This window comes from Penicillium taxi (genome assembly GCF_028828555.1).
Source record: "Penicillium taxi strain IBT 34144 chromosome Unknown utg000001l_segment0_segment0, whole genome shotgun sequence".
Taxonomy (NCBI): domain Eukaryota; kingdom Fungi; phylum Ascomycota; class Eurotiomycetes; order Eurotiales; family Aspergillaceae; genus Penicillium; species Penicillium taxi.
In genome coordinates, this window is record NW_026643203.1 from 142,433 (window position 1) to 162,760 (window position 20,328).

At 48.0% G+C, this 20,328-nt stretch overlaps 9 protein-coding genes across 9 annotated transcripts; 6 read left to right on the forward strand and 3 right to left on the reverse strand.

Moving 5' to 3' along the window:
* Positions 1 to 1,208: 1,208 nt before the first annotated feature.
* N7495_000054 (uncharacterized protein) lies at positions 1,209 to 2,045 on the reverse strand (the record flags this gene model as incomplete). Its single annotated transcript, XM_057202724.1, has 3 exons — positions 1,209 to 1,415; positions 1,468 to 1,976; positions 2,030 to 2,045. The coding sequence occupies 3 exons, from the start codon at positions 2,043 to 2,045 to the stop codon at positions 1,209 to 1,211; spliced, it is 732 nt and encodes a 243-aa protein (XP_057066797.1).
* Positions 2,046 to 3,552: 1,507 nt separating this feature from the next.
* On the forward strand, positions 3,553 to 5,083 carry N7495_000055 (NAD(P)/FAD-dependent oxidoreductase; the record flags this gene model as incomplete). The annotated part of the gene is made up of 4 exons (XM_057202725.1): positions 3,553 to 3,802; positions 3,868 to 4,157; positions 4,218 to 4,800; positions 4,854 to 5,083. The coding sequence occupies 4 exons, from the start codon at positions 3,553 to 3,555 to the stop codon at positions 5,081 to 5,083; spliced, it is 1,353 nt and encodes a 450-aa protein (XP_057066798.1).
* Positions 5,084 to 5,859: 776 nt separating this feature from the next.
* On the forward strand, positions 5,860 to 6,154 carry N7495_000056 (uncharacterized protein; the record flags this gene model as incomplete). Its single annotated transcript, XM_057202726.1, has 2 exons — positions 5,860 to 5,910; positions 5,966 to 6,154. The coding sequence occupies 2 exons, from the start codon at positions 5,860 to 5,862 to the stop codon at positions 6,152 to 6,154; spliced, it is 240 nt and encodes a 79-aa protein (XP_057066799.1).
* Positions 6,155 to 7,163: 1,009 nt separating this feature from the next.
* Positions 7,164 to 10,648, forward strand: N7495_000057 (uncharacterized protein; the record flags this gene model as incomplete). Its single annotated transcript, XM_057202727.1, has 3 exons — positions 7,164 to 7,527; positions 7,977 to 9,603; positions 9,661 to 10,648. 3 exons carry the CDS (start codon positions 7,164 to 7,166, stop codon positions 10,646 to 10,648), a joined length of 2,979 nt encoding a protein of 992 aa, XP_057066800.1.
* A 902-nt stretch (positions 10,649 to 11,550) lies between these two features.
* Positions 11,551 to 13,646, forward strand: N7495_000058 (carnitine O-acetyltransferase CAT2; the record flags this gene model as incomplete). The annotated part of the gene is made up of 4 exons (XM_057202728.1): positions 11,551 to 11,634; positions 11,697 to 11,742; positions 11,795 to 13,457; positions 13,514 to 13,646. The coding sequence occupies 4 exons, from the start codon at positions 11,551 to 11,553 to the stop codon at positions 13,644 to 13,646; spliced, it is 1,926 nt and encodes a 641-aa protein (XP_057066801.1).
* Positions 13,647 to 14,277: 631 nt separating this feature from the next.
* N7495_000059 (uncharacterized protein) lies at positions 14,278 to 15,339 on the reverse strand (the record flags this gene model as incomplete). Its single annotated transcript, XM_057202729.1, has 3 exons — positions 14,278 to 14,387; positions 14,490 to 14,877; positions 14,935 to 15,339. The coding sequence occupies 3 exons, from the start codon at positions 15,337 to 15,339 to the stop codon at positions 14,278 to 14,280; spliced, it is 903 nt and encodes a 300-aa protein (XP_057066802.1).
* A 420-nt stretch (positions 15,340 to 15,759) lies between these two features.
* Positions 15,760 to 15,999, reverse strand: N7495_000060 (uncharacterized protein; the record flags this gene model as incomplete). The annotated part of the gene is made up of 1 exon (XM_057202730.1): positions 15,760 to 15,999. The coding sequence occupies one exon, from the start codon at positions 15,997 to 15,999 to the stop codon at positions 15,760 to 15,762; it is 240 nt and encodes a 79-aa protein (XP_057066803.1).
* A 1,144-nt stretch (positions 16,000 to 17,143) lies between these two features.
* Positions 17,144 to 19,024, forward strand: N7495_000061 (uncharacterized protein; the record flags this gene model as incomplete). The annotated part of the gene is made up of 3 exons (XM_057202731.1): positions 17,144 to 18,542; positions 18,601 to 18,651; positions 18,714 to 19,024. 3 exons carry the CDS (start codon positions 17,144 to 17,146, stop codon positions 19,022 to 19,024), a joined length of 1,761 nt encoding a protein of 586 aa, XP_057066804.1.
* Positions 19,025 to 19,638: 614 nt separating this feature from the next.
* Positions 19,639 to 20,114, forward strand: N7495_000062 (4a-hydroxytetrahydrobiopterin dehydratase; the record flags this gene model as incomplete). The annotated part of the gene is made up of 3 exons (XM_057202732.1): positions 19,639 to 19,797; positions 19,850 to 19,912; positions 19,965 to 20,114. The coding sequence occupies 3 exons, from the start codon at positions 19,639 to 19,641 to the stop codon at positions 20,112 to 20,114; spliced, it is 372 nt and encodes a 123-aa protein (XP_057066805.1).
* Between the last annotated feature and the right edge of the window lie 214 nt (positions 20,115 to 20,328).

A 20,328-nucleotide genomic window follows, 5' to 3' on the forward strand; every position in this document is an offset into this window, starting at 1 on the left:
TAGTTCTATATTAGGGATCTTTTCTATGACGAAACAGCTTGATTCAGGAATACTGGAAAATCTAGGGTACCAAATTTTACTTGGGAGCTAGGTAGGCAAAAGTACATTCATGCTACCAGAGTAGTCATAACCTACAAACCACCCCTAGACATTCAACAAACTTCCATGTCCAACTCCGCTGGCAACTCTTCCACTTCGAACCACCCTCTCTGTAGGAAACTACATAAAAGAGAGGGCTGATCAGCAAATGGCGAAAAACACTGAACATGGACCCTTAATAAAAAAAAGTCTATAGTCCGACTGTTGGTACTATCATCTCATGCTTATCATGGGATCACTCGCCGCTTATCGGGTGGGAAGCCACATGTCAGAGGTCCGATACGGGGTTTATACTGTACGTAAGCAGGATCCATAATGTGTGTATTTAAGCGGGAGTTCATTCCTAGATAGACAATCCAGTTTCGCCAACTAATCTGGTTGGATGGTCAAAAATCTCATTTGATACCACATGCTTATCATGTGACTTCCAGGTACCATATCCATAGCAGCAGTTTCATGACAATCAACCACTTCTTACAACTTACAACTACCGCACGTATTACACGTAAAAGTAGACCACTTGCGGCGTAAGCTAAAGTCCAACAGCAAGCTATTGTAGATACTCACGACCTGTGTATCCCGATACCGACCAATATGGATAGCAATCCAGTACGCGTATCCTTCTTGAGAGTGAATCTTGTAACATTTTAGTCCTCAAAATGGGACTTTCTTAACTAAATGCCTTATATTATCTCCTCTTATATCAACATATACTAGCCTCCTCCAGGAGTTACCAGCCTTATGTTATCACACTGGAAGAAATCCGAGGCATGAAAGATATATTTCCGCATCGCGTAGGCGGCTGCAACATCCTAGCGATCAACGCACGAACTATATTGAAAGTAGGACTTTTGGTTCATATGAGAGAAGCAGACGCCATCTGTATTATGGGAAAAGGACATGAAAAAGACATAGTTCCCCGTCTCAGAATTGTTCAACTCTTACACAATCGCTGATCACGGATTCATATTAGTGTCAAAATCTCTAATCTTTGATACCGCTATAGAAAAGGCTCTGAAGATATGAATTTGAATAGCAAGATTGCAATTTTCTGAAGCTAAGCGGCTCTATTTAGGAATGGCGCCAGAGAGAAGGGCCGCTCTTCGGATCTATTGATCTTCTAGAATATTGTCAATCGATTCAAGGGGGAATCGAGACGCTTGGGACAAGACACTATCTCCAGAGCTTTGTTTTGCATGGCTGGACTGTAGTGAATGACCTGGTGACATATGTGCCGCCTGGCTCAAGAAGTACACCAGAATTCTGATCACTTCTGCGTAATCCTCATTTCGGACGATCACTAACTTTTGGCTCCACTATCGATATTTCAGCGATCAGGTCTTCTTGAAAAATGAATATAGAACGTACCTCGACTTTGTCATTAATCTTGAGAAAGAACCAGTACTCCCCATCACTGCACATACCATAGACCTTAGTGTCTTTCTTGCCCTCATCCTTTCGTTTTCTATGCACAATACCTTCAAACAGTTTGAAGTTAGATTTCCAAGAGTCATAGTGAAGATCTTGTGAGTACTTACCCATGTATCCCAGTGCCTGGGCAATACTAAACTGGGCGAGGCCGGGGGCTTTGGCCTCAACCACAACCACGTTGACGGCTGCGTCAGCTTGGGATCCGTACCAGAGGTGGTAGTCAGAACGGCCGTTGAGCATGACTACTTTCTTTCTTTCCCCTACTCGCTTCAACTTGACCGGCCTAAATGACCAAACACCCTCTGTTCCGAACACCAGTTGACGACCGGGATCTGGGAGTGCTGTAGCAATCTCATGGGCATTGGCCAGCAGGAGGTTCAACATAGTTCTTGTGTCTGACTCCAGGCTTAAAGGAAAAGCTTTTCGAGTGCTGCTCAGAACGTGATCTTTTGGAGTTAGATATTGCAGTTGATTGAGATTTAGTCATGATGATACTCACTGAGATCAAACCCCATAGGATGGAGTCGTATGGGGGTTTGTTCCAGCTCCAGGTCTTTCTTTGCTGGCTTGATTAACAGACATTGTTCGACCTCTTTTACAGAGAGGGATCCGATTGCCACACTTTCAAATTCCCTGCCTGCCATTCCTGTGCCGGCTTTGTGACTTCCAGCACGCGTGGCAAACTACTCCAAAGTGATTTTATTTTTCTGGAAGTCGAGGATGCTTGTAACCAGCTCTCGAATATCCTGTTTCAGCCTCTTGATACTCATTTTGTCCGATTGTGTGAGGAGAGCTTGGGAAGAGATGAATAGCCAACTGAAGTATAGTTCGGGAAAGGCGTAATTGAACAGGGAAGGCTTTGGTTCTTAACTGTAGATGTGATCTATATCTTTGTTAGTATATTGTCATGTTTTCCAAATACAGAGAACAGCTTACACAAGTAGATAATGAGAGGTAGGTAAGCACTGGAAAGAAAGCATGGTTAGAACGTCGTGCATCTACTACTTCCTTCTTCAAAATTGACGCAAGGCCTGGAAGGGACGGCACTAAACCAAAACCATAATCCATGTAAACTAATCCGATTGGAAGCCCTACATGCGACGCTATAAGAGCAAGGAACACTGATGGGCAGAAGGTAGTGAGAGGAGAATTGAGAAGGGCTATGAGTTTGGTGGAGGAAAGGGTACTTGATCAATAAAAGGAGCTCTCTGGTGTATTAAGTGTCATTCTTGAATGTCTTTATTCCAAAGCCAGTAAAACCGGCTGCTGACTTATAGGCTATAAGAACCAAAGGCCTGACTTGTTCTACTGTTTGGCTGTTGTTCCGCTTGATGTTGATATTGTTGAATCGAGTAGCTGGGCCGTTTTCTGGAGAGGTCGACTACACAACACAAAATACACGGATCTGTTTATTCAGACAGAATTTTTAGCCAGGCACAGGACCTCATAATCGTGTAATCGGTCCGTGATTCACTATATCGGATCGGAGATGCTATTGATTTTGACCATGATGAGCCATAAAATGGTGTATAGAACGGACTGGATGATAGTATCGCTGGGGAGATGATATAAAAATTATTCAACGCTATACCTAGGTATCATCCATGAATGGCATTGAGCGTTGAAATGATCTACATACTAGATAAAACCATCATTAAGCAGATCACAAAATTTTGGTCTCTGTACTTCTGACAATCAACCAACTCAACCTACAAAAAAAGTAATCCTTGGTCATCGCACAGAAAGCGACAGAAAGCGACAGAAAGCGTATCTGGTCATCATCAATGCGAAGGGAAAGGATAAGTTCTTTTGACTTCGGTAAGATTTTCTTAGATATGGGACGGCGAGTCATGTTTATTAGCTTGGGATATCTCTTGATCCGGTATCGGTGAAACAATGCAGAAGAGGAGTAGGAAAAAGCGGGGAACCTGGTCAATTCCTACACTTTCCACTACTCATAAAACTCTTATTTAATTTGGAGCTTCTCTGTGTTCTAATCATTTGATATCCCATAAAGCTAAGATGACACCGACCAACTACCCAGTCCCTAACGGAACGCTGCCATTTTGGAGAACTGATCCTCATCTTTTGGATAACCATCGATCAAGCGAGACCCTTCCTCAGGAGAGTGACATTGTCATTATTGGCGCAGGATACGCAGGATCTTCAGTTGCATATCACATTCTCAGCCAAACAGAACCGGGCTCTAAACCACCGTCAATCACGATCTTAGAAGCGCGACAGGCTTGCTCTGGTGCAACAGCTCGTAATGGTAGGATAATCAGAGTATTAGATTCACATTCTGGCCGTTTCCATTAACAGAATTTGCCATTCCAGGAGGGCACATGAAGCCTGACCTTTACAACTTCATATCTACCTTGGAGAATGATTACGGAGTAGCTGCGGCAGCCGAGGTGGCCGCATTTGAGGCCAGGCATGTTCATGAAATCAAAGAGGTCATTGAAAAGGAAGCAATTGACTGCGACTACGAAGTAACGAAAACAGTGGATGCGCAGTTCAGCGAAGAGCATTTTGATAAGCTCAAGACTGGTATAAGCCATCTCATCGCTGGCGGATGCAAACCCACGGAAAAGGTCCAAATTATTGAAACCGAAGAGGCGCAGTCGGTTAGTCACGCTTTTCTTTATTATCTTTCTCAAAGTGAAATACTCACGTATAGCCTGTAGTTCTCAGGCGTCAAAGGTACCGTAGGCTGTTTCGTTTCCGATGCAGGTCATATCTGGGCGTATAAATTCGTTCTTCATATTCTTGAGAAGGTCGTTTCACTCGGCGTGAATATGCAGACCAATACACCAGCTCTGAAGGTGTCCAAGTCAGCCACCCCAAGTGTCAGCCACCCATGGGAGGTGGAAACGACACGCGGCTCCATTTCAGCCAAGGTGGTGGTACTGGCAACAAATGCTTACACCTCTGGGATCGCTCCACAGTATCAAGACATCATTGTCCCAGTCCGAGGCACTTGCAGTCGGATTGTCGTTCCCCCAGGATCTAACGCTCATCGCCTGACCAAAACATACATTCTGCGATTCAATTCCAGTGAATATGACTATCTGATCCCACGAGCGGACGGCAGTATTATTGTCGGAGGAGCCAGGTCGTCCTTCTTTTCAGACAAGAAGAGTTGGTACGACGTCAGTGATGATAGTAAGGTTTTGGAGGCGGCAATTCGGTATTTTGATGGATATATGCAACGCTACTTTGTTGGATGGGAGAACAGTAATGCTTATACGGATAGAGTATGGACGGGCAGTGAGTTTGACCCTTCAGAGCTGAAAGATTAAGAATGAAACTAATCCACATAGTAATGGGGAATTCGTCTGATGGCCTGCCTCACGTTGGCGAAGTTCCTGAACAAGAAGGGCAATACATAATTGCGGGATTTACAGGACATGGAATGCCCCAAATATTCTTCGCAGCAGAGGGCCTAGCTAAGATGATTGTCGGTGGAACGAGCTTTGAAGAGACTGGACTGCCACGGTTGTTCAAAACAACCTCATCCCGTATTGGCCTGAGGCAGGAAGCCAAGGCCTGAGGGCAACATAAGATGCAACCAATATCAAACTAGTGGACCCTTGCATTTAGATCAACCAGTTTATTTTTCTTTTATCCAACTGCAGCAAATAGTTTGATTTCTAGTGAACTTAAACTCCTTGGCAGTTCAAACAAGCCCTTTCACTAGGAATTGAATATCTACTCCGGGGATCTACTCGTATTCCGATCGATACTCGTGGCTGGCATTCCTTGTTTAGTATAAGAAATTAAAAAGGTGTTTTGTTTGACTTCTCGATAAATCATCCGGTTAAGGTACTAAAAAAATAAACTATTAAAGCTTATGATCCTGAATTCAATTTTATAGTCGTTGATTGCTTGATGCTTTCACCATCATGTACTCTATTGCGCGATGGACCCGCTCAAGCTTGGACTGATAACATTTCTTATAGATGGAATAGCTTTCACCCAGAGAAGAAGTTCCTCCATGTAATTAGCATGGCGGAAAAGGCCGTGAGGAAAGATGAGGACATCGAGTCGCTAGCTTTGCAACACGTATGACCCCTGGTTAATAGATGATCATCCTCTCCGATCGCATCCCACCGAGTGTATTCCTGGATTGATGCCTTTTCTCTCGGAATGGTACTCTACTAAAAAGCAATGGAAGACAGTATTACTACGCATGGGATGTGTTGTTTTGCTATGCCTGTAAGCCTCCAAAGTTACTTTGCGAGAGAAGAAATGGAAAATATTAGAGAGGCTGGCATTTTCTTACAGCGCCGTATTACATTCCATTAGATACGTCCCATCTCTCATCAAATGCTTGCTACATCAAAAAACGGTGTCGATGCACCCCCACAACCTCGACGAGTAAGCGCAATGCACCTTTCCATTCTCGGATCCTCGCCCTAACACTCTCATGCAGTCTATTGCAGCTGGCTGTGAGGGGTTCCGCACCGATCTCTGGCTGCATGAGCATCAACTGCACTTCACATCAGATCCCCAGGAAGAAAATGACCTCCAGCTGCAGCTCGATCTGCTCTTCACCGACTTGCATGCCGAAGATCCGCCCGAACACGTCCAGATGATCATGACTGAAGCTTCACCAACATAAGACAGAAGAGTCCAGTACATCGTCATTTATCATTGCAATGGACCTCCAGTCACCTCTAAAGCAATTGTACTTGGACCTTGTTTTCCAGCTGCACACATTGCGCCAAAATGAATTACTGAGCCACTAGGATGGATCGAGAATTGTGCCTGAAACGTTCACTATAGTTGTGAGCAGTGATCTCTCACCCAACTCTGACTGTTCCCAGTCTTCGTACTCTGATATTTTCTTGTCGGAATTGTCGAAGAATGGGCCCCTGATCTCGATATGCGCTCTCTGATTCATTTTTTGATTTTCTGTTTTGAATTTTGCAAGTGATACCCTGTGAAGCCGTTAGGCCTAGTGGTCAATATCAGGACATGACAAGATAGCAATTAGTGTTTTTTTCTTCTAGTATTTTCTTAAGCGTAGTGTGCCACGTCAATAGAGAACCGATCGATAGGTGGCCCGTGAGTACACTCCGTGTACAGTACCTTGCTGAAGTGACTAGGACATAACTATTATCTTCAAAAGTTATGAGTCATTATAAGTGATCAAGACTGGAATAAGTACCAGGGTGCTATGTGAAATACTTAAATGCAGGTCTGCCCATTAGGTATCGTGTATGTACTATAAATCTCGGTAGGTTGGAGCATCTAAGTGGGTACCCGTAGCAAGAGTAATAGGAATAAACGATATTACGACGAGATAATGGAGAGAAAAAGAGAAGAAATAGAGAAGGAATAAGAAGAAAAATAGCAGAAATATGAGGAAAAAACAGAAGATAGAAAATAGACGGTAATACTAGTACTAGTGTTATCGAAGATCTCCACCTAAGACGTGGAGGTTGCATTTACGCGCTAGTTAAGTCTCACCGTTTTTCCACGGAAACAAACATCTACTCTTCTTCCAACTCATATATCTCCGATAGGGTATGGGATCGACCGATCCTTGATCTTTCATTTCCGCCGCTTTTTTTTCTTCTCATTTAAGCTTCTTCCATCTTTCTTGTTCCTGCCCTGTCATCGACATCATGGATTTCTACCGACGCTTCCAGCAAAACAATTACCCACCTCGTCCCTCACCTTTAGGAAGCTCAAGCTCTCAAGAACCCCAAGAACATCCTCGCTCATCCACATCTGCTCAAGATACTCACACGCGCACAACCCACCCGATAAACCGTTACGAATACTCATCGAACGTCTACGGTGTATCGCGCGCGCCTGCTGGACCCGGGCCTGGATCTGGACCTGCACCTGCACCTGGACCATTACGAGGCCAGAGTAGTAGTGCACATACCTCTCCGTCCAGAAGTCATCCCGCCCAACATCGCCGTCATGCCAGTTTAGAGACACGACAGTATACCCATGCCCACAACGATTCCCCTCATTTTCAAGGTAAGAAAAAACCTTGTATTGTTACCTAAACTTTTCCTTCTCTTCGCGTTTCGGGTCTGTGCCGTGTTTTTATTCTCGTGTCGCTCTCCACTCGGACCAAATACATTGAGAACTGGGGGAGTCCGGGTAAGCTAGTCCTAATCGGGCCTGGTTACGCTAGACCTTTTACGGACTAGCGGTCGAGCTTCCGGCACGGGTTCCTTTCCTGCTTTTGATTTCATCCTTTGCGAAAGATCTAGGATGAACCACTCGCAAATGCGCCGGAATTCCCAGGGCAGCAGTGGAGGCCAGGATCACCGTAAGTTAGCGGGACGCCATGCATGTGCATAACTCGTGCATGAGCCTAAGCGCCCCATTTTTGTGTACTTTTATTTTCTTTTGCCGTTACCTGCTTTATCGCGCTCATCAATTCTAACCACCCGCACTAATGCCTGCTATTATTGATATAGGACAGCAAGAACAATCTGCCCCTGCTTTCGGGATCCGCCAGATGCCTCCCCCGTCACCTCCTCATAGCTATGCCTCAAACGCGTCCGCATCATCCCTACCTTCACGCGATGTGCCAGGAAGCCAGGCTCATCGACCGGGCAGTAGTATGTCGATATCCGCCATGCTAGGCTCGGAGCCAGAACGTCCGGCTAGGGATACCGGGTCCTCGATGTTTTCACGACCGTCGGGATCACCCATGTTCGGTAGCGCGCCAACATCGGCCACCGCCATGTCGCCCCCCACCGCGCGAGCGCGACCATCGCCTCTAGATCAGTCTCTCTATCGTCGATCACATACCCCAGAGACCACCTACTCGAGGCCCCCATTAAATCGACCCTACCGATCTGGCTCCGGTGGTGGATCCAGTCTTTTGAACGAGCAATCAAAATTTGGCGGCCTATCACGCGCGTCGCCGTCACAATCACACTCTACTCATCCGTCCCCGCAGATCCCAACTGCGGAGCCACCTTCTAACGGACCACGTCGAATGAGCTTCAGTGGCCCTATCGCCAGACCCAACAGCCAGCCGCTTAATGTGGAGACGTCAACGCGACCGCCGAGGTATAGTCCGCTGTCGCGTTCTGGTGCCGGCCTACCAGAGCGATACGAGCCTGGGCAGAGGGTTTCTACAGTATATGGAGGACCAGATTCCCTGGGACGAGATCCCCGTACTCAATTTGGTAACTTGTTTGGGGAACGTAGCTCGGAAGACAATGCCCTCCGGGATCGCGATCGTGCAATGCATGGGGCCGAGGGAAAAGGCGCACTTTCTGGAGCACTTCGATACACCAGCTCTATATATGGCGAACGGGATCCTCTCGACCGCCATGTAAGCACCTCAACATGGGACCAGGGTCGCTCACATCCACCCTCTCCAGAGATCAAGCGCTTTCCCGCGCCAGAGTCGGGACCGGCATTTGGCTTCGGTGCCATACAAAGCTACACTAAATCTTTGGGATCGCAACCAGGCGGTAGTAGACAGCCTCCTATCTCCTTGCAAACCGGACACGTCCAGACTACCGCTTCCCCTCATGATTCACCGTATCCCAGCAAACAACTACCTCCTCATATGGGCTCAACTCCCACTACCGCGGCGTCAATTGGGTCTGCCTTGCTTGGGCTGGCCACTGCTGGCGAGGAAGGGCGGCGCAAGGGCAGTGAAGAACTTCTGCATCACCGTAGCCTCCTTGCAGTGGGTGTCGACGGCAAGCGCGGCGGACGAGCATCTCCGCTCCCCCAGGCAGTGCAGGGCGCACAGGCTCCGTTTATCGGTGCATCTGGAGAACCCGGCATTAAGAACGAGCTTGGAAGGGTATTCTCGGGGATAGGTAGCGGCGTCGGGGGTGTAACGGGAGCCTCTGCTGGCAGCGGACCGTCGACACCGCTCATTGCCAGCCCTTTCAAACACGATAGTCTTGCCGGTCGGTCTATGAATGGGGAGGATGATAAGAACCCTCGGCCAGCATCTGACACTGGGCGACGGTCGAGGAAATCGCGCGATGAGGACGCGTCGGAGCATGATGTTGCTGGGCTCTCTGCCAGAACCCGTCGAGCTCGGCATGCGCATCCTCATCATCACCATCACCAGTATGTACCTAGAATTCCGCTGATTTTCTTGTTTCAAGCTAATTGCATTGTTTTTAGTCATCACCATCGTCAAAAAGTGGACGAGGAAGCTGCCGCTTTGGGTCTCCATCGGCCCATGTCTACTGCCTATTTTGGTCGAACATCTACTCCTTCGGACTCACAAGGTGGGCATCACCACCATCACCATCACCATCACCACCATCCTCTCCGCCCTACCATTGCCGCTACTTCTCCCATACGGGAGCCTCGTACCATGGTCAATTTGAAGCCACTACTATCAAGTGTGGCTCACCTACCACGACACCATCTCGGATCAACATTGTATGCGCCTCGTATCGAGACTCCTTCTGAAAGGGCCTCCTCGGAAAGCTCCAAGTTTGGTTACGCGACTACGCCGCAGCCTCTCCCGCAATTTGAAAAACGTGAAAACTGCACGTTCACCGTGCGCGTTCCGCGTTATCGAATTGCCGCGAGTCATCGCGAGGAGATCTGTGCGCGACGAGCCCTCTGGGGCACTGGCGTATATACAGATGACTCAGATCCTGTCGCCGCCGCCATCCACTCTGGATTCATACGAGGCGCCTGGGGCGATGATGTGGATGAGTCTATGCTAGATCTAGAAATCAAGGATACCTATGAGCATGCCCCCCAACTAGATACGGATACTTCCAACGCTGCCGGCCCTCGATTCCCGCCTCTTCCTCCTCCTGATCGAGACCTCCACATCACCTTGTTGCTTCTGCCACGCCTGGAGCAGTATGACTCCACTGTGATGTTCGGCATAAAGTCCAGGCTATGGAATGGACGTCACGATGGCATGAGCTTCAAGGTGCACCGCATAGACTGGGTGGATGACGGAGTCGGTCGAGGCGAAGAGCGCAGCGGCGAGGCCCGACGAAAGCGCCTTCGCACGCTCATGCAGACAGGGCGTATCTGTACGGGACCCGCCATGGCCAAGATGGACAAACTGCGCCAAAGTGGTGTTCAAGTTCCCCGGGCAGTTGATGGCCCGGAACGGCCAACACCTGTTCAGGCAGTGTCTTAATCTCTCCCTATCTGGAGTTGATACCTTTCTATTTTCATGTTACCTTTTTTTTTTTTTTTTTTTTTTCCTCGGGGCAGGTCTAACGAAGGGGCTATCTAAGGCGTTTTTCTTATCAAAAATCTTCTCTTACTGGGCTATTGAGATCTATAGCGTTGTAGATCTACGAATGATCTTCAGTCATTTTCACCTGCTATTTGGGCATTCGGGTCAACGGGAACGGATGAAAGGATGTATCTGTTTTAAGAATATGTCCCACTGCCAATTATTTCATAATAAGCTTTGTCTTTGAATTACGAGATTTCATGTGAATAGCATCTCCACTATTGAAGCTCTCCCCGCATTGAGTGATATGGCATATACTGTCTTTAGTTTTGATTTCCATAGACCACGGGTCTTTTTGGTATCCAGATCGACGATAATTACCATATATGTCTTATTCCGCCACATTACTTTCTAGTAATATCTCAGTTACTACCGTCTCAGTCAGAATGTATGTATGGAGGTCAGTTCCCCGGACTTCAAAAATACAGCCGAGGCTTCATGCAATTACAGTGTAATACACCATTGACTCTATATATAGTCACTTCGAATATGACAAATGTAGAAGCTTTTTTTTTTTTCTCCCAAAGAAGAGTTTCAATTCAGATATTTCTAAAAATGCTGCTTTGGAATATTTAATTTCCCTTTACCGCTTCAAAGCCCAGTCGTGGCTAATCTTCAACTCTACACGAGTAATACGGTCACTGTATTTCCCTCGGACACTCCAGACCTACTGACGTCTCTCCGCCAGCCGAGGCTCGTCCTTTTAGATCTCTCGTCCTTTCTTCAGGATCCAAACTATTTACTATTTCATTTTTCTTTCTCCTCTCTCAATATCCCATAAACCACTAACATTGAGAGGGATGTTCGCTGCTTCTGCGCGAAGTCGTCTCTTCACCTTGTCACGGCCCCGCCTACTACCTCCGACACAACTACTCGCCCGCTCGGTAAGTCTGGACAATACGTGAATTAGGGATAAACCAATTGATTGACCTTCGTGCGGGTATAGATTCCCACCATGGCCCCCCGGAGAAAGGCGTCATCAGTTCCAGAGGGTGAGTTAGCACAGAGCTCCTCTCTTCGCGTCGAAGGCTAACCGGCCATCAGGTTACAAAGAAGATCTGGCCAAGGGCAAGATGCTCCGGTTTGAAGAATCTCTGCCCCATCTTCCAATTCCGTCCCTCGAGGAGACAGGCCGTCGGTACCTGAAATCCGTCCACCCGCTCGTGAACCAGGCAGAGTACGAGCGCACCAAAAAGGCCGTCGAGGCCTTCATTCGCCCGGGTGGTGAGGGAGAGCCTCTCCAGAAGCGGTTACTTGAGCGTGCTGCCGACCCAAAGATCAAAAACTGGCTCTCGGAATGGTGGAATCAGGCCGCCTACCTGACTTATCGCGATCCCGTCATTCCCTACGTCTCGTACTTCTATTCCTACAAGGACGATCGCGAGCGTCGAAACCCTGCTAAGCGTGCGGCTGCCATCACGACTGCCGCTCTGGAGTTTAAGAAGCAAGTGGACGATGGCTCTCTCGAGCCTGAGTACATGCGTGGCCAGCCCATGGCCATGAGCTCATACAATTACATGTTCAATTGCTGCCGTATCCCCGCCGATGGCGCAGACTTCCCGCTCAAGTACGATGCCTCCGAGAACACACACATCGTGGCTGTGCGCAAGAACCAGTTCTTCAAGGTTCCTTTGGTTCTCAACGGCCAGCCTCTGAATGTCTCCGAGCTGGAGCAGCAGTTCCAGCGCATCTACGATATTGCCCAGCCTGCCCCGCCGGTCGGTGTGCTGACTGTTGCTGATCGTGATCACTGGACTGCTGCTCGTAAGCAGCTCGTATCCTCCAACCCAGCCAACGAGCAAGCGCTACGGGACATCGAGTCCAGCGGCTTCGTAGTCTGCCTGGACGATGCGAAGCCCGTGACCCTGGAGGAGCGAGCCCATCAATACTGGCATGGCGACGGAAGCAACCGGTGGTTTGACAAGCCTTTGCAGTTCATTATCAACGATAACGGTACTGCTGGCTTTATGGGCGAGCACAGCATGATGGACGGCACACCAACCCACCGCCTCAGTGACCATGTTAACAACCTCATCTTTAACAAGCGCATTGATCTTTCTGCCCAATCCGTTCGCTCCCAGCTGGCAGATCCCAAGCCCATCACCTTCTACCTGGACGAGACAGCGAACGAAGCAGTCGATATAGCAGCCCAGTACCACCGCAAGCAGATCGCCTCTCACGAGCTAGTAGTCCAAGCCTTCCAAGGATATGGCAAGGGTCTGATCAAGAAGTTCAAATGCAGTCCGGACGCCTATGTGCAAATGATCATCCAGCTAGCCTACTTCAAGATGTACGGCAAGAACCGACCAACCTACGAGTCTGCCTCGACACGTAAGTTCCAAGAAGGTCGCACCGAGACCACCCGCACAGTCTCAGACGAAAGCACGGCCTTCTGCAAAGCGCACCATGACCCAGATGTTTCTCGCGAAGAGCTAGTCAAGCTGTTCCGCGCTGCTCTGACCCAACACACCAAGTACACGCTCGAAGCCAGCGACGCGCACGGTGTAGACCGCCACCTCTTCGGCCTGAAGAAACTCCTCCAACCAGGCGAGAAAGTACCCTCACTATACGAAGACCCAGCCTACTCATACTCCGGCTCATGGTACCTCTCCACCTCCCAGCTAAGCTCAGAGTACTTCAACGGCTACGGATGGAGCCAGGTGATCGACGACGGCTTCGGAATAGCCTACATGATCAACGAGAACAGGTAAATCTCACAAACATACTATACATATATTCAGAAACTTGCTAATAACCCTCCAGTCTCAATTTCAATATCGTGTGCAAACGCCTCGGCGCCCACCGTATGAGCTATTATCTCAACGAGGCAGCCTCTGAACTGCGTGACGTGCTCATGCCCGATCTAGCAGCTCAACCCGAGAAGGCGAAGCTGTAATCTTTTTCCTTCAATTTGGATGTCATTTATTTGAAAGGGGGTTCGGCATTTACAGTTTTACACTAGCATACACGTTTCTTTCATCCGGGTATCTCAATAGAAATGGAATAGGTCTACTCCGTTCGGATTTACAAATTACCCCATGTGACTTTTCATCTTTTAGCCGGCGGCTAAATCTGAGATTACAGTAGTACTAGAAGATCAAATACAGTAATACTAGAAGATCAGGATCAGGTCATCTGGAGGTTATAATTCGGTCTTTTGTCGGCATGTATTGCATAAGCCTACGAGTCTAAGATGGATTTAATAGGGTTCAATAACAGTACAGTATTACTATCAGTACGATTTACCACTAGTACTACTATTAGTACTACCATCAGTTTTATGCATCAAAAATCAAATCCAATGGCTAAGTGAATGAAGGATTACTCATATTAGAGATAATGATAACAACCAGCTAGGCTAGAATTGCTAGAACTGATAGATCGCTCAACTGAGCCCAAGTCCAATGTGATAACTTCGTACCGGAGTAAGTTGACCCCGATCATCTGAACACTAGTCTCAAGACCAGGTTAATCATTCCCCGAAGTGGTCGTTGGTATTAAGGGGCTAACGGTATTAAGGAAAAGGGTTAGTCCTTGTCGGGTGATCCAACGGCAGGCGGGTCCGTCTCCTCGGCCCTCTCCTGCCCTACCGTTTCAACTGCGGGGGAGGAAGTTGTCATATCGCCAATTTGTCGTTCTGCATGATTTCGGGAATAAGTTAGCCAAGTCCCGTACTTCGTATTGTAAAAATAAGGATAAGGATAAGATTGAGATGGCATGATCTCTGTTCTGAACTTACCGAGTTCTCTAATTCGCTGACGGAGCATTTGATTTTCTCGATTCAACATGGCTGCTTCAGCTTGATAGAATGCGCTTTCATCTCGACTGCCTCGTCGTGATGAGCCATCCCTCAGTGCTGGGAATGCCTCTGTACTTTCTGATCCTAGATGCGCATCATGCGGTAGTATGCGCGGAGATGGCGCTTGGCTGGGAGGCCGATGTGTGAGAGATGAAATGGAAAGTCGATTACCCGGGGTTGTGGACGGGGGGTGCGTGGGGGAGAATGCCGATCGTTCCGAAGAGGTAATGGTGTCATCAAGAATAGCGGTTCCTGAAGCTGACTGCTGCTGACTCTGTAGTTGTTGTAACTGGGCCTGTTGGCTACGAATCATCTGCAGTAGACGGTTCTGACAAACGTTAGTATATTAGTATAAGCTTAGAGGATAGTTTGATGGAGGACTAACCACTTGAGCTTCCTGCTCTTGTTCCAATTCTTGATGCAGTTCCCCCAGAGATGGGGCGCGCTGGTGGTGCGGGTCCGCCGTTGCAAAGACGGGGCTACCGCCGTGACTTGTGGGACTAGAAGCGTGGAAGGTGTGTCCCATGGAGGTACGATGGTCCGACCGAGCTTGCGCGCCGTTATTTCCCGAAGCTGCACCAGCTTGCTCGTTCAGGGTTAGGTTCATGCCGGCGTTTAACCGATGTCGCTCAGATATGGATAGTCGGCCCAAACTGGAACCGCGTGAGGGGCGAGGGGAGGTGGGGTTCACGGCGGTTGTAGCAGGGGAAGCAGATGAATTGTTACGGTGTGGGATGGAGGATGAAGATGATGAGGGAGATGGAGACAGGGAGTTGATATCTGGGGACATGATGAAGGGTTGTTTGGTTGAGATACGCATCAACTCAGCAGGGAGGACCAGCCAGAGCCTCTAGTTACTCCACCTGAATATAGATGACTCAGCGCGGGGAACCGTCACATGACATGAATGCAAACGGGTTGGTGCCTTGGGTGTTAGGCGTCAGTACGGAGTACTCCTGCCAATGTTTATTCTCTCTCTACTCCGTACAGTAGTGGGTCACAGACCACGTACACTCCATGCTATACAGTACAGTTCCTGCTCAGCCCTCCGTTATACGCCGCATTGTACCTGGCCAGTGCCCAGGGGTATAAAGCCAAACACTGTTAGAATATGTTCTGTCCACGGGTCAGAGGTCAACTCTGACATCGAAGGCGTCCGGGTGTCGGGTGGCGCAAAAAGTTAGTTTCAGCTTCTACAGTTGACAATTATTCACAGGACTAGGCCAAGATCAAAGCCGATAATGGTTCGCCGTCGGCCGAAATGGATATCTAAGCCATTTCCAGTCTGGAGAAAACACTGCGCCTCTAGTCGACGTACGGGAACTCGGAAAAGACCCTTTTTTTTCTCCACGGGGAAAAGACTCACCGGAGTGCAGAGTATGGAGTACGGAGTGTCATCCCGATACTGACCGATTGACCATGTGCAGGTGAGGACCGAAGACCGATCCATGTCGATCACCGTATAAAACGGTGTGAGGGTTGACGATCCAACGCCACTCCCCCTCTATCCCACCTCTGATACGTAGCTGTAACGAAGGAATCTAAATATTCTTCTGTTCTTCTATTCTTTTCTTCTCACCCATGGCATGACTTGATTTCTCCTTGCCTTACGTCATCTCCGTAATAACTTGAATCAACGAAACTTGACGACTTCAGGGATTTCGATCCTTTGCGTCATTTTATTTCCTGACCTATCACTCCGTTATTTGCTGCTCTTTTTATTAGTGTTTTGTTTGTTTTGTTTTTCTTTCTCTTTTCTCTTGTAGATCTGATATCCCAATTGACGTTGCATGCGAGGATGGCATCGTTCCAAATGCGAACATTCCAAGGTTCTTTCATCGCACCAAAACGGACTTCACCTACTTTATCCGATCCTAACGCAAACTGGTTCAGGATCTAGACTGGTTTGCAGTGGAACCCAGTATCCAATTGCGGGTCTCTTTTTTTTTTTTTGACTGTGGGGGCAGCTCGGTCTTCCCCGTACTCTGTTGGGAAGTTACGAACAGCAGTACTAGTATCGGAGTATCGTACTATGCTATGATAGCGGGCAACATGTGATGTGATTCCTGAATAGTACTGTTGACATGCCATGTTAGACATTTCGAGCCTAGTACCTAGTATATCTGGGGTTGAATTGCGGGTTGGATGTGGGATGGACGATTGTCCGGGGCAAAGAAAAGTGGATTCTCCACGGGGAAGTCGGTATAAGTCGGTATGCCGCTAGAACAGGAAAGTGGTCGTAATAAAATGGTCGTAATAAAATCACAGAAATAATTTAAATAATTTAAATAAAATAAGGAAGAAGACTAGTTTCCGTACTCGATCCAAGGAATGTGCCGCATCTTGACTGGCTTAGGACTGACTCCCGGTTCTGTTGCATTGCACCTTCCCTCCAGGCTTTTCACTATTTAATCCTCCTTTGTCCCCCCTGATCTTTACAAAGTCACTGACCTTGGCAATTCTTGATACTTTCTCATTCTTTTCTTATATTTGATTATTTTACATTGTCTGGTGCTGTGGTTGACTCTCAGTATGTATACTTCCGCATTCGGATTCCCTCATACACCTTACTAACACCTTCATCTCCCCAGAACATGTCGGCCCAAGAAAAGGCAGGCCGAGATCCGGTTTTCACTTCAGAATCATCCAGTGCAACCCAGATCCAAGTCCCCGCGGAAAAAGAATCTGAAGATGCTCAGCTCGAAAATACCAACTCGGAGCGGATCGAGCTCACGGAGGACATGTGCTACGATCAACTCGGATATTCATTCCCCGAGATGAAAAAGTGGAGAATCATTATTGTCATCTTCCTCGTGCAGACGTCTATGAACTTCAACACCTCCTTGTTCTCAAATGGTCTCGATGGTATGTCCAAAGAATTTGATATCTCATTGCAGGCGGCTCGGTGTGGTGCCATGATCTTCTTGGTTCTGTATGCGTTTGGATGTGAGCTTTGGGCACCCTGGAGTGAGGAACTCGGCCGCAAACCCATCCTCCAGTGGTCGCTCTTCTTTGTCAATGTGTGGCAGTTACCCGTGGCCCTCGCTCCCAACTTTGCTTCCGTCATGGTTGGTCGTGCTCTCGGTGGTCTCTCTTCCGCCGGTGGCTCCGTCACACTGGGCATGATTGCTGATTTATGGGAGTCTGATACTCAGCAGTACGCTGTGGCTGCTGTCGTCTTCTCCTCGGTGGGTGGCTCAGTTCTCGGTCCAGTCATTGGTGGCTTCGTTCAGTCCTTCCTCGACTGGCGATGGTGCATGTGGATCCAGTTGATCTTCGGAGGCTTTGTCCAAATCTGCCACTTCATCCTGGTACCTGAGACCAGAACTACAGTGCTGATGGACCGAATTGCTAAGAAGATGCGTGAGAGTGGCGAAAACCCCAACATCTATGGCCCAACAGAGGGCCTGTCCTTCCGCCAACGTTTCCCACCTCGCGAGATCATCGCCACCTGGGTCCGCCCGTTCAAGATGTTCTTGACCGAACCCATTGTGTTGACTCTTTCTCTCCTGAGTGGTTTCAGCGACGCCCTCATTTTCATGTTCATTCAATCCCTGTCGGTCGTCTACGGACAGTGGGGATTCAACACTTGGGAGCAAGGTCTCGCCTTTATTCCCATCCTGATCGGATACTTCATTGCTTGGTTCTCCTGGTTCCCCGTCATTAAACGTAATGTTGCCGAGCGTGAGGCCAATCCGGACAGCGAACGGGCACAGTATGAATCGCGACTGTGGTGGCTGTTGTGGACCGCACCTTGCTTGCCTATTGGATTGATTGGCTTCGCCTGGACTTCTTTGCCGCAGTGCCACTGGATTGGATCCATGATCTTTGCCGCTATCATCGGTATTGCCAATTATGCCATCTACATGGCCACGATTGATTACATGATCTGCGCTTACGGACCATACTCGGCTTCGGCTACTGGTGGCAATGGGTGGTCGCGTGACTTCTTGGCTGGTGTATTGACCATTCCAGCAACTCCATTCTTCAACAGTAAGTAATTCTGGTGATTTTGGATTACAGAACCCGCGCTAACTTTGGCTTCTTACAGACATCGGCAAAACTCCTAAGTACCATGTGCCACTTGCTTGCACCATTCTCTGTATGTTCCACCTTTCTTTTCTTTCTATTTATTATCTAGCATCTATTAACTTGCTTTTCCAGTCGTAATCTCATGCTTGCTGGTTGCTGCTGTTTACTGGATTTACGTCAAAGGCCCTGAACTGCGCCGTAAGTCGCCATTCGCTCAGCAACTCGAGATGGCCAAACACGATATGGCCAGCCATGGTGAGCACAGCTCCAGAGTCCCAATTGGCTCTCGTGCCCATTCCTATGCGCGATCTCAGCAAGATCTGCGCATTCGCCCGACCCTGGGAAGCCGTCCAGGCTCTCGAGTCCAGTCTCGCGTCAACTCTCGCGTTAATTCTCGAGCCAACTCTCGCCGCAACAGTATTAACGAGACTGAGAAAGTCTAGATGATTGTTGTAGACCTGAGGGGTGTTTTGATAATTTCTAAATGTTACATCTTTCGTCGTGAATGTTTTTTTTTTTTTTTTTTTTTTTTTTTTTTTTTTTCCCCCTTCCCACATTGGTCATTACGCTGGACGTGGTGAATCTTACTATAATTTCCCCTTCAGCGTTCGACTCTCATGAGAAAAAAAAAAAAAAAGCGAACTTGATCCCCAAGTCCACCATGGTACATACATTGCTATGAATGGAGTCGGATATATGATCAGGGAGGTGCTATGTATGCAATTGCTAACGAGCTTTGACCCAAAGATACCTATTATTATGAATGCATGGATGAGCTGTTACCAACCTACGCCAGAAGAAGAGTAGATAAGGATCATGAAATAAACAGCAATGTAACATTCTAGACCGCTTCCGTCAGTGAAGTTGAAGATCTGCCAGACTATTGACCATGTGGCCTGTGCGTTCTCTACTATCAACCACCATCGAACTGTGACTTTTTCCACTTATTGGCTCAACCGCGAAGATGGTCTTCCCCGCACATTCACGTCTCGTTCTAGGGAGATTCTCCCGTGCTCTCCCAAGTACACTTCCCTACCATCCCCAAGCCCATCTCCGGATGTTGTCATCCAACCCTGTACCACGCTTTGCCGATGGCGAGGACTCATCGCAGCTTGGCTCAGAGACCAAATCTCTGCAAGAACAGGGATGGGTGCTAGACACCGATGGAATGGGATTCACCAAGACATTTAGCTTCAAAAGCTACTTCAAAGCAGTGGTCAGTGGGCACTATTGAATATAGTTCTGGGGCTAGTACTAATCCTAGTCAGTCATTTGTGAACATGATCGCCGCGGAGAGCTCAACGAAGAAACATCATCCAACAATGACAGTAGTAAGTGTTTGTTTTCAATAGAGAGTGATAGTATGTCAGCTGACGGGAGAAGCGGATCGGATCCGTTGATGTTCACTGGACGACGCATCACCCACGCGGTCTTACAAACAAGGATATCAAGATGGCACAATTCTGTGAGAATGGATCGGATCTAATGGGTGCTGTGGCATCTGGTCACGGGATAAAGTGTGGTCCAAAATGAATATACTATCTCATTTCCATCACCGAGTCACCAATTCTATCCAACCACATCCATTTGGTTCAATAAAAGCGGAACAAGGACGACTACTGAGGAACGGGAATAGGGGAAAGTGGAATAGCTGAAAATGCATGCACATCGTATCACTTCAGTTCTGGACCCAAACACGGGCTAATGAGTGGTACTAACTAGTAGTAGATCCACCCCACTCTTCCAC